The 15,770-nt window shown below is 40.3% G+C and overlaps 1 protein-coding gene across 1 annotated transcript; it reads right to left on the bottom strand.

Moving 5' to 3' along the window:
- Nucleotides 1-4,584: 4,584 nt before the first annotated feature.
- Nucleotides 4,585-10,517, bottom strand: gfral (GDNF family receptor alpha like). The gene is made up of 9 exons (XM_069658045.1): nt 10,481-10,517; nt 10,110-10,241; nt 9,543-9,698; nt 8,474-8,533; nt 8,053-8,368; nt 5,505-5,758; nt 5,338-5,418; nt 5,151-5,232; nt 4,585-4,654 (listed from the first exon to the last, which is right to left on the bottom strand). The coding sequence occupies exons 1-9, from the start codon at nt 10,515-10,517 to the stop codon at nt 4,585-4,587; spliced, it is 1,188 nt and encodes a 395-aa protein (XP_069514146.1).
- Nucleotides 10,518-15,770: the final 5,253 nt, after the last annotated feature.

Below are 15,770 nucleotides of genomic sequence, written 5' to 3' on the forward strand. Positions count from 1 at the left end.
TGTAATGAAATAATAATTCAATGTGGTGTTTCTTTATCAAAGTCTCTTTTCTTTCTGCAGAAGCTCTTTTATCTCTTAGTGTCGGGGGATTCGCTTTGACACAATGTTTTTCACAGTGGATGTTTGATGAAGACTTTCATGGAGATAAGGAGACTTTTTCATCTCAAGATCATTAAACAAATGACTCAAGTTGTAACGATGAGGCAGAAGTGTAGTTCTTAGGGGAAAATGTCTTCATGAATCAATCATCACAAACATACAAAAGCATTCTTTTTGAGGTCACAATTAAGTGAGGTGTCCTGCTCATGGGGTTTAGCTTAATGCACAATTTTTTAGGGTTATTGTTTTGCTAGCTTTTCCAAAAAGTTGATGAAACTATGCAAAATGCGAGCGAACAAGAAGGTCTATCTATGTGACCCTGGACGTTAGGCGACGACACCTTGTAGTTTCCCTTAAAGACCCCCTCCAGTGAAAATCAAGTGTTTAACCTTGTAAACATCTCCATGTGGTGTTCTTCATGAGCTACAAGACATATCAGGGACAACATCAGCAGTCATCTCCATGGCTGGGCCTGTCTGCTTTTAAACTGCAGTGTACCAAGGACAGGCTGAACAACACGTCTTCAGATTGGCAGGTTTGAGACGTCACAAACCTAAGGAGCCAATCCCGTTAATGGACGGGGTGGCGCTATGTGTATCATTATGTGTAACCTATGGCAACCACTTTGGCGATGCGCCAGCTGTAACCGTCAACTCACTACTGACTACTAACGTTAACGTTACTACTACTAATTACTACATTTCAAGCAGCTAAGTTTCAACAAGTTGCCACTAAACGATGGCAGAGATGTGTTTTGTTGTCGTGACGGAGCGGTTGTACATTTGCATAGTGGGCGGGGCCTATGCAGATCCAGGAATTTTAATGAGGGAGAAGGAGGAGCTGCCTTGGGAGGATTTTTACAAGGTAATTAAACTTATTTTGCAGAAAAAAATCATATCAGACACAATTTATTATTTCAAGCAGAGCATTTTCTTAAAACATAACTGGAGCTGGAGCACTTTTCAAAAGGGACTAGTTTTTCCTGGGACCTCTGGTCATCTCTTCAGCAGCACAGGTCTCTTGTTTCCTCATCCCTTGCAAATCTATCATGTGTGTAATTTGTAATGTAAAATTCCACTGCAGAGTACCTGCACATATTTCACCAAATCCAGAGCTTATGTGATAATATTGCTCTGTTGCAAATCTACATCTTGGCGATTTGGGACCTTCTTCTGTGCAAGTTTTTGTTATTTAGATTTGACACAGGACACCATCAGCATTCTTATTAGTGAAAGAGACAAAGCACGTGTTCATATTGTAGCGTCACTAATCTAGGCTTCTCTATCTTTACGTTTGTCTGGTGAGTAAAAGGATCTGCATCGCAACCTATCAGAGCAATTGTTTGTGGGTGGAGGAGGATGACCGATCTCCATTTATCGGCCTTATGCGTCGGAAAGCAGCACATCCAGAGAACATAGTCACTGATGCCTTCGTCGTTAGCAACAAATATCATGTTGACATCGGACACACAAATCTGATCAAACTAACAACAGTGTTGAGGATCTGCTGCAAAGATCTGCTTTGAGAAACAGATCTCATTTGCCTGCAGTCTGAACCAATCCAGAGTTTAGTGTGTTAGCATGCTAACATAAGTAGCACAAAGGACAAATAAGCTTTAGGGAAATTATATTATGTTTGCGGATACTTGGTCATAAATCGTTCTGAGGGGTTCATAAATTTGTCTACCAAACCATCCAATAGAATTTGATAAAAACTTTGTCTTGTTGTTCTTTAAAAGTCTGAGTATATTTCTTCCTTCCAGCCAAAAGGCCAGAAATAAAAGCAGGAACGCAAACTGCCCTGGTTCTGCCAGCAGCAGCTATCACACTTCACTAAGTGAGGCAGGATCATTTTGAGGATGAAGTCACACTCAGGCCTCCAGGTAAGTCCTGCGGGCTCTGACACAAACAGAAGCTGCAAACAATAACCTGACCTCTCAAAACACCCTCATGTGGGAGGAAAATTGCGAAGTAAACCAGCAAAGACCTCGACACCTCTGAACCCCTCGAGGGGAAAGCTTCAGCGTGAGAGGAAGCACAAAGTCTGAGTGACTTTGAAGGTGACAAGAAGTCCTGAGAGCGGAGCAGAAGATGTGAGAGAAATAAAAGCTTAGAAAGAAGATTGTTCATCGATCACCGGGCATCAAAAAGCTTAAGGAAGCTGTCGAGAACCAATCTACGCTTTTGATGCTGAAAAAATATGTCGGAAACAACCCAAAAAAGACTGAATAGAACATTCAGTGAAAAGCAAAACCTTTAGTACCCATCCAACTCTTCCTCTTCTATATTTCCATCCCACATCTGCACAGCAGGAGTTCTCTGGCTTTGACCCAGCGGGGGTCCTTCTGTGTGGACGTATGAAGTGTTTGCATGTGGCTGTGTGTTTACTTCCACTCTGTGTGGGTCGAGCTTCCTCCCACAGTGCAGACATGTCGGTCAGATGAGAGATTGAGTCCAAATATCCTGAGGGGCTTCACTTCTCCTCTCCTAAATATTATCAGTTCATTGGCATAAAAATACCAACACTATCATAATTGTCAGGTTTTGTTTACACAGGCAACAGTATATAATATCCAATACTGTTTACTTGTGTGATTTCAGCCTCTGATTCTGTCCTTTCTTGTGTGTATTTATGCCTCTGGCTGGCACACACCGAAGCAGAGCCCCAAAAGTCCCAAAGATAATATACTTCCTATCTTGTGTGCACAGCAGAATATCTTGTGCACACAAGGAAATATGTGAGCACAAGATAAGACGCAGATCATCTTTCAGGGCTTCAGGGGCTCAAAAGACCCGAGCGTCACACCTGGATCATCTAAGTCTGTGTCGAATATTGTTAAGAACGTTTTAGACAGGAAAGGCAGTTGTTGATTGTTAAGCTACCAACACCCAGGTCTTCCTATGTATCACTGCAGTCTACATATTACTGTAAACAGATCATATCTCTCCCTCCTGCTGAATTAGAACAAACGTAATCACAGCATTAATCCCCCCCGCTTACTTCTCATCTTAATATTTTGTCCGCATTTAACAAGTTTAATTACAAATCTTTGATTCATTGCAGCCTCTCCTTTGCTTCCTAAATGTTAAAAAATTCTCTGTATTTCATTATTTCAACTCTTCAGGACGTCCTCCTGACACAGCAGGAGCTGCAGGTTTAGAGGAGGGATGTGTTACTCTCATCCTTCCCTGCCTGCTCCCTGAAGCTGCAGAATTTAAACACATCCTCCAGTGAAAATCAAGTGTTTAACCTCCATGCGGTGTTCTTCATGTGCTTCAAGACATATCGGGGACAACATGAGCAGCCATCTCCATGGCTGGGCCTGTCTGCTTTTAAACTGCAGTGTACCAAGGACAGGTGGTTGGAAATTTGCGGGCAGGGTCTGTGCAGATTCATGAATTTTTAAAGAGGGAGAAGGAGACACAATGTATTATTTCAAGCAGAGAATATGTCTTAAATTAGAGTGGAGCTCCTGAAGTCCTGCACAATGTAGAATGAATTGTATTAACTTGAGTTAACCAAAATATTTGGTGTGATTCGTCGTAGGCATGAGGCATGAACTGGACTTTTGTTGCTAAGCAACCCAAACATTCTCCTGCACTCTGTGTCTGCAGGTTACCACAGATCAGCTGTTTTTTTATCATGTACATTTATCTGTTTGTTTTAATTCATCATCAACCAGTGAAATAAGAGTCTGCTGTGTGATTCAGAGGTACCAGTCTGATTAATGTAAACACACACGGTCTGCTGTAATGTTAAGTAACAGTATTCAGAACAGCTGGCTGAGGCGGAGTGATACACAGAGTGAAAAGTCCCTGTGATGTTGTTCTCTATATCAGCACTCATGGAGCGCCTCTTGTCCAATCAGATTACTTAGTTAGAACCAACCGTTGTCTAATGTACTTAACTTACCGCACTCACTTAATATTAGTCTTGTAGTGGTCCTGAATTTAGCTGAGTGAGGATACGACTCGTTCAAGCACAATTGTTTCCATCACTGAATTAAAAGTAACAGATTCAAAGATGATGTAACAGCAGCATTCACTCTATCAAGCACCCACCTATTTCCCCTTAAGAGCTGCATTGTGTCCATGCATCAATAACATCAATTTGAACTTCTTGTTGTTCAGGATTTTATTATCAGACACAGGTGAAGCCTACAGCACCGATAAATCATCACAATAAAACAACTGATGACATAACAGCGACCTCAGAAGCTATAATAATTGATGGCTTACGTCAGCATGAAACAGAAGACAAGATTAATAACAGCAGATCTTTGATCGATTCTGAGACGCTGCAGAGAAAACATTTTCTTTACATCACAACACGATCAAAATACATTTAATAACTATCATGTTATACCTCACAAAGCTGCCATCATGTTTTATCTGTGCATGAAGATTTTATTATGTATGATCTTTTTAATATCGTAATAAGAAAAATCAATTTAAATGTAATAATCTTAAATGTCTTGAATAAATATCAGAGAATAACAACAAAGTTTTGTTTCTGCGGGTGGTGAAATTTAGTTTTATCTCTTCTTCTCGACGTCCTACAAGACAAAATAGAAGTATTAGCATTAATTCCAGAGACACTTAAAGGGGGGGTATTATGCTTATTTCAAGATTCATATTCACTCTGTGATACCTGTGGAGTAGCTTAGCATAATTTACAGTCAAAAAAACTCCTACTTTTTCTCACACAGGTGCTCTGTGCAGGCCCTCATGCAGCCACTGCCTCAAACACCTCAGTCAGCTCTGTCCCTTTAAGAAACCCCGCCTACTTTCTTCTGATGTGCCAGCTTTCGGAAGCCTGCTGAGGCTGCACTTGAGAAAACTGTGTGAAACCTGGTGCTCATAGCAGCCTGCTGACTGAGCTGAGAAGCCTGGGGATTACTCCAACATACTTTTACCTACAGATCTGAAACTTCACCCACGTTTAGTCTGGACATCCAACAAAGTAACATTATATACATGTCTTAAAATGTGAAGCAGCATAATACCCCCTCTTTAACATATTTTGCTTTGACTTAATGTTGATATACTTACCATATTTTACAGACAACAGCAAGAGGCATTAATAGGACAACTCCGACGAGTAGCACAGTTGCAAAAGCATAAAGAAGAAAATCTGAAAGTCAAAATATCAACATTGACCATTAAAAAATGGTACAGATTTTAAGTCACACAAATCTTCAAATGTGCCTGTAATTCAGAAACCTGCATGGAAATTTACCTTGTGACCATCTGTGACCTTCCTCTGATTCGTTGACTTCAGGAGGTTTAGAAGGACCACTGCTGCTCTGCCAAGATGTCACTGAAACACATTTAAAAAAGATTTAGTCTTTCCAATGAACACATTTCACTTTAAAAATTGCAGCTTCTTAAACCGTTCCTACTCACTGAAGCGTGATCTATTGTGAAGAGCGTCATGAATCATGTTGCACGTCTGCAGATCATCACTGTGCATTCCTTTGCAAGTACAAGGATAGTGAAGTACGGTGCCCAAAGTAGCTAAAAAGGCTGCTTTGCACTCTGAGTCTGCACCGAGCATGAGAGATGAATCCATCCAGGTGAGACATTCGTCATCTCGCAGGTCAGTGTCGCTGCATTCCTCAGAGCTCCAGCATTTCGCTCGGAAAGTTTTTAACAAGTTCCTGGTGAATCAGAAAAAACATTTTAATTCAGTCGCTGAGGTTGGTTTGTGTGTGCTGAGGAAAAATACACACAGCAGCTTCATGTTTTTCAAGGATAGTGATTTTGTATGTTTTGGGGGAAAACTAATTTGTTGTAGCATCGGCCTTCGGAGAGCCAATTTAATTTTGGGCCAGAAGAAGCAATAAAAGTGGATTTAACTCACAAATAAAGAAACTTCCTGTAAATCATTTTGTTTAACAGAACAATTATTTCTTATACAAAGCTGCCGTGTCCATGGTGTTATTCAATCTAAGCATATAATATCTGTTCATATGTTCATGATAATAAAGTGCTTTCAGGTTTTTTTCCCAAATGTATGTAAGTATGTAAAATATGCTCAAAATAAATGCACAGCTGAGTTCATGACTTTTTAGCCAGGCCCAACCATACTGTGACATAAATATTATTGATTTGTAAATATATACAAACATACTATATAAGCTGTGTCCCAATTTAGGGGCTGCATCCTTCAAAGGACGTATTTGAAGGCCAGTTCTTCACAGCGGGGGCGAAGGCTGTCCCATTTCAAAGGCTCCTTCAGATGTGGCTGACAAATGTATCCTCCTTTTCCCGGTCCACAAAGGATCCATCGGGTGCATCCTTCATGGCCCAATGTTTCCCGAGATTCATTGCGCACCAGTTTAAATGAGATGGAGGACTCTTAGGCAGCCGAGGAATACACTTTTATATGTAAGATTTTGGTTTTAACCAATGACTGTATTTAGATGGACGACGCGTCTCTATCTGCTCTTATTGTGCCAAAATAGCCCTCAAGGTGGTTGTGCAGTAGAGATCAGTGGATGGAGCCGCTGCAGCCACTTCCGCTAACCAAAACATGCAATTACTGAAAAAAACAGTCAGCAAATTTAACAGCAGAACAGCTTCTTTGTGTTGGTCTGAGGTTAAAGTTCACAGGTATGGAAACTTCAATGACTGTTGTGATTGTTTTAGTTACGTCTCCTCTCGCTGTTCCTCCTCTACTCTGCTAATCCGGAACAGATTGGCTGCAGGGGACGGATTTGTTAACAGAGCTGTCAATCATCCTTTTTACAGCATCAAATTAAAATGAAACTTGCAGAACAAAGGACACAAATCAGCATGATAAAAACTAACTATAATGACAGAAACCATGTTAGAGAAAAATGTATTTGACATGTATTTTGAATTTATAGTTTGACTCATGTCCCATCTGTTAACATGGAGGAGGCGGGCTTTATGACCTATACTGCAGCCAGTCAGCAGGGGGCGCTAGACATGTTTTGGCTTCACTTTTAGGGAGCCGTCATGTCGTCCATCTTTTTATACAGTCTATGATTTTTACTTAATCGAATAGTGATACAAACGTTAAAATAAACAAAAGGGGCCTTGAAACAAATTATCTTTAAAATAATAGGTTAAGTTACGTAACGTTAGTTATGATAGCTAGTTAGCCCGCTAGCTACCTGTTGCTAGGCGACAGGAGCGGTATTTGGTGATGCAAGGATAAGGGCGGGAACAACTGGTGACGCAAACAGGAAATCCTCCGTGGACCAGATCAGACCGTCTCATTTCAGTTCGGCCTTCGTGGTCTACACAGGCTACGAATGACTCATCCATCGTAGGCCGCGTCCTTCGAAGGATGCAGCCCCTGAATTCAGACACAGCTGTAGTGATTTCTCTTGCATACTGACATATCATAGAGTACTGGTCGCTCTCTGGATCCTCTGCTACTCCCACATACATTCAGTCATTAAACTTGAATAATGGGAAAACTGATGAACAAAGAAGCTCTCCAGCTTTTCCAGCGTAACAACATGAGATTTTGTTCTGAATAACAGCCTGTGGACATTTCAGCTTCATTACATGCAAATTGGAAATGTGCCCTAAAACCATGTTCACTGTGACAGGCCGGGGTGGAAGCGTGCGGTAATGCGCCCTAAGCCACGAATTCATGAGCTCACTTGTAAACAACGAACAGCTCCACATGGTTAGTTCATCACCCTGCATGTTAGCTCGCTGCTATCAGTGTGTGAATGGAAAAATGAGAGGAAAATATTTAAGAATGGAGACTTTTCAAGCAAAAATACGAAATATTTGCTGGTTCAAGCTTCTTTCATTTAAGGATTTGCTGCTTTTTTTCTTTCATGAATGAAAAGTCTTTTGACTGCTGGTTTGAAAAAGACGAAGAGTTTGCAGAAGTCACTTTGGGCTGTGGAAGTAGTGATGGGCACTTTTTCACAATCATTAATCGTAAAAACATAACCTTTACCCATACCTGCAGTTTTGGTCCTCAACACACTGGGTAGCTGTCTCCTGGCAGACCCAGGTGGAGTCTCCACATGTTCCACTGTGCAGAGCAGCTTTCATGTGCATGCAGCTCTGATCAGAAGCTTCACACTCACACAGGACCAGCGTCTCTGCGACACTGTGCGGCATGCCGCTGTAGAACTGCTGAGTGACCTGCTGACAGCGGCCGTGGTCGCACTGCTCGGCCGTACACGCCTGCAGAACAGGTGCCAGGTACCTGTTACAAACTGCATCGCTCACACATGTTTTCATTCTGTCCAGGCAGGAACCAGCACCGTCGTACACTGTAAAAAGTTACGTTGATAGTCAGTTTAAAGACTGCAGAAACATCCCATTCATACTGATTGAATGTATCTTTCAGTCGAGGTTAAACATAATAAAATAATCACCCTGGCCGATTAAACTGCTTGACTGCCAGTCCGTCACTGAGCTCCTCGTCTGCTGAGCTGCTGTAAAAACAAGAAGAGAGAAGTCATTCATTTTAAACACCACGGCCCTGAAGGTCAAAATGCAAGAATATTTCAGAAAACAAAAACAACACTATAAACACAAGAACACTTGAAAAAACACATTTCACTGAATACAAAATGTTTGACTAAAGACGAACACATTTCAGAACACAGAACAAGATTTCAGAAAAAACACATTTCAAACTTAACAACATACAACTAAACATTTCAACAAAATACAAAGATTTTACAAAACACATTTAAAAGAAAACATTTTACAAAACACATTTTACAAAACACAACATTAAACAAAACAACACATTTTAAAAAACAAAGACATTTCACAAAACGCACAACACAACATTTATAAAACAATTTTTCCTAAGATAACATTTCACTAAACATTACATCACACAAAACTACACATTTTACAAAACTACACATTTCACAATACACTGCAACACAACTTTTCACAAACATTTTACAAAACACAAGGACATTTCAGGAAGCAACACATTTCAAACAAAACATCACAAAAAAGAAAACATTTGACAAAATATTACAACATTACTCAAAACAGCATTACAACAAAACACATGGAGATTTCACAAAACACATTTAGCAAAACATTTAACAAAACGCACAACACAAACATATATTAGACAAAACAACACATTTCACAAAACACAAAAACATTTTACAAAACATTTCAGAAACATAACACTAAAAACCACTAAATAAAACAGAACAACATTAGACAACACAACCGATCACAAAAGTTTCGTGATATATTGTTGTGTTTTGTAAAATGTTATTGGTATTAGTGAGACGTGGTTATTTTGACCTTCAGGGCCACCGCACCAAATGCTCATTAAAACCAGTCTGTTCATGAGGCTCATTCTGCATCACAATAGTGTTCTTTCAAACAGAACGCCTGATCACGTTTGGTCAACAACAAACAATTCCACCTTTTAAATCTTTGTGTCATGAGTCACTGAGAACACTGCACCTGTGTTTGGACGGCATTGTGCTGCCAGAGCTCGTATAGAGTCGCAGAGCTCCTCCTCCCAGACGCACACACACCCCTGCAGAGAGGGATACTGGTCCAGCACGGTGTGGATGGTCATGTTACACAGCTCTGAGCCTTTTATTTGGCACGCTTCATCTTGAATAACACAAACAGGAGAAAGAGGCAGAGAAACAGGATTTTCATGAGCGAGCGAGGTGTGTGCACAGGTGTTTTCTTTGTGTCTGCTGCTCTGAGTGTTTCTATGAGAAGGCTGCTATTACACAGGATAACATCAAATTGACCACAAAAATACAAGGCTGTAATATCAGTACAGATATATTTTTAAGGGAAGTTGATGTTCCATTTATTATTATCCTGTTGTGTAGTTATATAAACTTTGCTCCAGGCTATTGCCTCAGTTATTACATTTAAGCCAAGAGGGGCAATTCAATTGTTCTGGGCCTCCTGAGGACATCATCATTTATTTTATAATGCCGCAGGAAAAAATAAGGCTTACGCAATGTTCCGATCCCTGCCGTGGCAGAAATAGTGATATTTCATATTTACCATCACAGGTGTCGGCGTAAAATGCCTGTTCCTTCTTGCATAAATCTGACATGCAGGTATACACAGCAGCTGAACAGTCTGCAGGAGGAGGAGGCGACATGCTGAGGCTGAATATGTGAGGAAAAACAATCCCTGGAAAACAAGAAAAGTGCAAAAATAAACGTATTTATCCTGAGTTTTAATTTGGATATCATTCATGTACTTTTAGCATTTTTGTTTTATACAAAATCAAGGTTAAATCCAGTTTTTGATTAAGTTTAACGTCACTGATTTCAGAGTGCACATTTATCATAGACTACAAAACATGCAGACCAACGTTAAGATAAATTCAGCAACTTTCAAAAATGAAATAATACTATGGCAACACTCACCAAATATAACCCCAGTTTCCAGGCGTGTCAGGTGCATGATGGCTGATGTAAAGCTGTCAGAGGACGAGTGAGGCTCTCCTGCAGCTGATCCGTCCCTCACACCGGTGCCAACTCTGAAGCTGGTAAACACGACCCGGGGAACAACAGGAAGTAACACATTTACTGGAACGTTTGCTGGGGGCTGGACCGAGCACAATGTAATGAAATAACACGTAATTCGCAGATGCAACGGACCTGAAAGAACAACAACATCATATATTTTGGTCTTATAAAAAACACGGTGTGTGTGTGACGTTTGTGAGAATGTATCCAAGAGTCTTCTTTTCTTTTACAGGTATGAATGAACACATTTGGACGGTAATGACTGGAGATATGAGGTCACAATAATTCTGCAGACACAACAATTGTAACATTTTGACATAATTAAGATGTGATGGGGATAATAAACAGTACATGGAAGGCATTGTATGATGTCTTAGCTGCTGATTTAGAATCCTAAAATAAAGTTTGTTATTAGTATTTTCTTATCACTAATTAAAAGTGGCTATGATCAATATTGTTTTATACTAACAATAAAGTATGGGACTATTTGTGTGTAACATGCGTCACTGGTAGTCAGTGGTGTAATGTAAAGAAGTAATAGTACTTTGTTACAATACTTAAGTGTTTTCTCGGAGTATCTCTACTTTTACTCCGATACATTTCCCCGAACAATCTCCGTTACTCGTAACTTTGTCAATCGACATTTATTGGGCTAATGAGTGTAGATTTTTAACTGACAATACGGCTTTTAATGAACAGAAAACGAGAGGGTTAAACACTGACGGTGGCAACAGTGCAACATCATGGACGCCAACTGGTGTAAAAACCAGAAGAAGAAGAAGAAGAAGAAGAAGAAGAAGAAGAAGAAGAAGATTGTTTGCTTCCCTGCTCCTTTTCTTCTGCTCCGCCGATACAGCGTCACTTCGCCTGCACTTTTTTATTAACATCATTTACTTGCACTTTCAATACTTAAGCACAAATAATATGAGAAATATACTTTTGATACTTAAGTACAAAAAAGATCAGATTCTCAGGTAAAGCTGACTTTTACTTCTCCCAAAGTCATTTTCTGGTTTGATACCTTTACTCAAGCATGGCTTTCAGGTACTTTATCCACCACTGCTGGTAGTAAGGGCCTGTTTTTTTAAGGCTGGGAACGCCCATGACCTCAGTTTCAGAGCGCTTCTCACCGGCGCTGACTGTTGCTAGGATACGAAAGTTGTATCGCAGCACTTTTGCTCCCCTTGGTAGTGACCGTCAAGTCTGTTGTAAATCGCTCTGTGTGCTTAATATTTGCTTTTATTTGCAGAAGTTTGACATAGAAAACATAAAAACAATGTAAAGACATCGTGCCCTGGCATCAGCAGCAGCTCTACACCTGGAAGTTGTACCCTCGAAAAAACAAAAGGATTAGCTTCTCCTCCGCCATTGTTGTTAGTAAGTTGTTGTAAGTCCCGCCCCCTCTTGATTTTGATTGATCGGTGAGGGAGAAGTGACATCGAGGAGCATGACGGTGTTCCAAGAGTTGAACTATTTTCAACTGAGAGTGCAACGACAAAAAACAGATGAGGCCGAGGGTATTTTTGCGCTGAGGACACTGAGCGCTGAAAACTTTGGACTGCATTGGTTTTTTAATAAAGAACAGGCACTGCCAGCGCAAAAAACTTAACTCTGCAGTTCCTCAAAGCGTTTTAGTGTCTTTCAGCTCAGAGCTTTGGTGTTCCGACCCACTATTTTACTGTTTTGGTTCACTCTCACCGCTCTTGTTGCTCTTTTTACAGACACAAGCACCTTTTTCTATGATAAAGCTTCAATAAACCAATGGTCCGATAACGATAAATGCCACAAGCAGAACGTAGACAATCTCAGGGAGCATTAGGCAATCAGGTAGAGTCAGTAGAAACCTAAAGCAGGCACAAAGGAGTGCAGACATTAAACATTTGCTGGGTAGCCAGAAACACCAAACTTACAACACACCGTTACTGTTCAACAACTTTCCAAACCTAACACTTCTCAGCTGAGTATCTTTATCACTCGTTATCAGTAGAAGTCGTGAAAGGGACAACGCTTTACATCCGAATCTAATCTGAAACTCTTTAGACTTTAGGCTCAACAAACGTTTATTCCTTGTGCATTAATCTTGCTCTGTAGTACACCCTTTAGGTTGCAGTGTGAAAGTCTTTGTTTCTCAGCTAGTGGAGCAACATCCTCTCTCGTCCAACATCTATTTATCTTCCGTATTTAAGCATTTAATTTCCTGGCGGTGAATTTCTACTTAATGTATTTTTTTTGCAGAAAAATAGATCCAGCCAAAAATACAGAAGAGAGAGCAGAAGACAAATAATATAGAAGAAAAGTATGTGAATGAATACAAGGACTGTGAGGAATAAACTAATTGGTGCATAGGAACACAAACGTCAGGTGTAGAAAGTAAATTAAAAGTCTCTTTGCTGCTTCTCTGGCTGATAAAAGTTCTGCACACTTTGTTGTTTTAGAAAGTTGAAATCCAATTATGAAACGGAAAACAACCTGCTGGTAATGATTTTAAGCAGCATGAGCCTTATCAGAGAAACAGAATGATCTGACAGAGCGACACTTCATTAAGCAGACACAATATGAATACATTAATAAATCTGGATTTCTGCTCATGGTTGGTGTTCTGGTGTTAATTTTACCCTGAACCCATGGGTAGAAGATCAGCCAACAGGAAGGATGTTTTCATCCAGTGACCCAACAGTAATGAAAAAACAACACAGACACTTATTTAAATTTCCAAAGCCGGTTATATCATGGTGTCTTTAATTAGCAGCCGTGCATCAATAAACAAACTTTAGCACATTCACTAAGTGGCGTCTAGAGACGGAAAAACAAGAAAGCACACACGATTCTCAAATTTACGAAAGAGGCACAGACGCTGACAAAGAGGTGCAAATGTCTTTTGAGATCCACAATGAAGAAAAGTTTCACAATTAATTTAATTAGTTTTGAAGCAGGAAACAGATTCACAGATATCCAGACAGTGTTGCATGTGTGACGTCCACGGTTGGCTCTGATTGTAACTCTTGATTTTCCTCACTGACGGTCGCTTTCCTTTTCAGACTGTTTGCTTCATCTGAGCGTCGAGTTTGTTTCTTTTTCTTTGGATTTTCACTTATTGTTGAAGTTGTATCTGTAGTCATCCATCTTTTCTTTGTTTGTTCAGCCATAGTAGATTACTGTTTACTCACAACACTTGCAGAGACTGGAAAAGCGGCCGCTTAGCTCCGCCTACCCTCTCTGGCAGACCAACCACTGCTGGCTGATGGAAAACACATCATTAACTGGGCGCCGCTTGTGATTTTTTCTGTGAATGTCCATAACAATACTATACACTGCAAATGCAAAGGCTTTCATCAGTGGGCCATAGGCTCAATCACCATTGTGTTACCTCATTCAGCGACAGATAGTGACTGTTTGTGGATCTATATAAGACTAAAAGTTGTTAATATAATTTCTGATATTCACCACATGAAAAAGTCCAACCACCATATTTTTTCTTATTATGTGGTTTGTGGTTATGAGAAGACGTCTAAGCTTGCTTTTGAAAATGAATTTTGCAGGGAACAGTGTGCAGAAGCTGCTTTCGTATTCTTGCTGTCGTTGTTTGGGGATCTAATTACCGCTGGAAAAAATAAACAATGCGCTCCATGCAGAGTTACTGAGAAATTGTTACGGATGTTTTTGATTCAGATTCATGTGGGAAAGTTTTTACCAACATGGGGTTCACTCAAACTTCAAACTTCCACCCGTTCGGAGGCTCATTAGCTGCATTTACATTTTACAAATATGTGGTAAATTCATGAGATAAATCATGAACAATATCTTCACAGGAATGTTGTTCTTTAGACGCTCCGAGGGAACTATAGTTTCCTGTTTTCTGAATACATTCAGTGTTCCTCAGACAGCAGGGAATACTTTTATCGTCCTTCCACAAGTAATAAATATTTGAAAACAGAATCAGGCTTGAGAGTTTTGAAAGCAGAAGACGGTCTTTCAGTCCACAAGAAAAGGAGGTTGAATTTTTTGAAGGCAAAGGGAAAGAACATTGCATGTCTCAACCTCATTTCCACCAAGGAGGTACCCTTGAGCACGGCCTTAAACTCGGACTGCTCCAGTCGAGCTGCTCAGTGTTGGATCAGACTGTAGTTGTACTGGACAGCGTATCGCACGTCAATAAATTCCTCACTGGGGTTAGCTAGATGCCAAATATAAGTTTATGGCATTTAAAAGCAGTAAAACAAGTCTCACCCTGAAGCCATACCTCCAATATGTACGCTATAAATCACACGCTGCTGAGGTCAAAACAAGTGTTCCAGATACACGTCTGTTTGTGTGTCAGAGCGTCTTTACAGGTTTATTAGCCTTTCAAAATAAATCAAGCAGCAATAAAAAAATACTTTGTTTTTATGACCCCCATGCAGCCAACACAACATTTTTGTGACATCAGTTATTAAGACAAAATTGGTTTACAGTCCTAATATGTTAAAAGTTAAAAATGGGGGAAACTTCCAGAAATATTCCTGCAACTCTCCACTTTTCTGAGTTTTATGGCAGAATGTCCACGCCAAAGACTGTATAAAAAGATGAACGACATAACAGCTCCCTAAAAGGGAAGCCAAACCCTCTCTATCGCCCCCTGCTGACTGGCTGCAGTATAGCTCATAAAGCCCGCCTCCTCCATGTTAACAGATGGGACATGAGTCAAACTATAAAATCAAAATACACGTCAAATACATTTTCCTCAAACATGGTTTCTGTCATTATAGTTAGTTGTTATCATGCTATTAGCATGTTTTGAGAAGTTTAGTTTTAATTAGTTATTTGATGCTGTAAAAAGGGTCTTACGTCATGACTGACAGCTCTGTTGACCAATACGGCTCCTGCAGCCGATCTGTTCTAGATTAGCAGAGTAGAGGAGGAACGGCGAGAGGAGACGTAACTAAAACAATCACTTCAGTCATTGAGGTTTACATATCTGTGAACGTCTGCTTCAGACCAACACAAAGAAGCTGTTCTGCTGTTAAACATGCCGACGTGCAGGATCTTCACGGCTTTTTTGGTAAGTTACATGTGTGTGTTTTGGTTAGCGGAAGGGGCGGGACATTGCAATCGCGGCTCCACCCGCTGATCTTTACTGCACAGACTCTAAAAGACGTCACCAGAGCAAGATGGCAGCGCCCGCCTCAGGGTTAGTTTTGACTTCACTTTT

This window comes from Semicossyphus pulcher, unplaced genomic scaffold (genome assembly GCF_022749685.1).
Source record: "Semicossyphus pulcher isolate SPU_LCO1_2020_fin unplaced genomic scaffold, fSemPul1.0.p SCAF_12, whole genome shotgun sequence".
Taxonomy (NCBI): domain Eukaryota; kingdom Metazoa; phylum Chordata; class Actinopteri; order Labriformes; family Labridae; genus Semicossyphus; species Semicossyphus pulcher.

Coding starts and splice junctions, on each gene's coding strand:
- gfral (XM_069658045.1), bottom strand. CDS start 10,517: ATGCACCTGACACGCCTGGAAACTGGGGTTATATTTG. Junction 9,699..10,109: donor TTACGCCGACACCTGTGATG/GTAAATATGAAA, acceptor GTGTTATTCAAG/ATGAAGCGTGCCAAATAAAA. Junction 8,534..9,542: donor ACAATGCCGTCCAAACACAG/GTGCAGTGTTCT, acceptor TTGTTTTTACAG/CAGCTCAGCAGACGAGGAGC.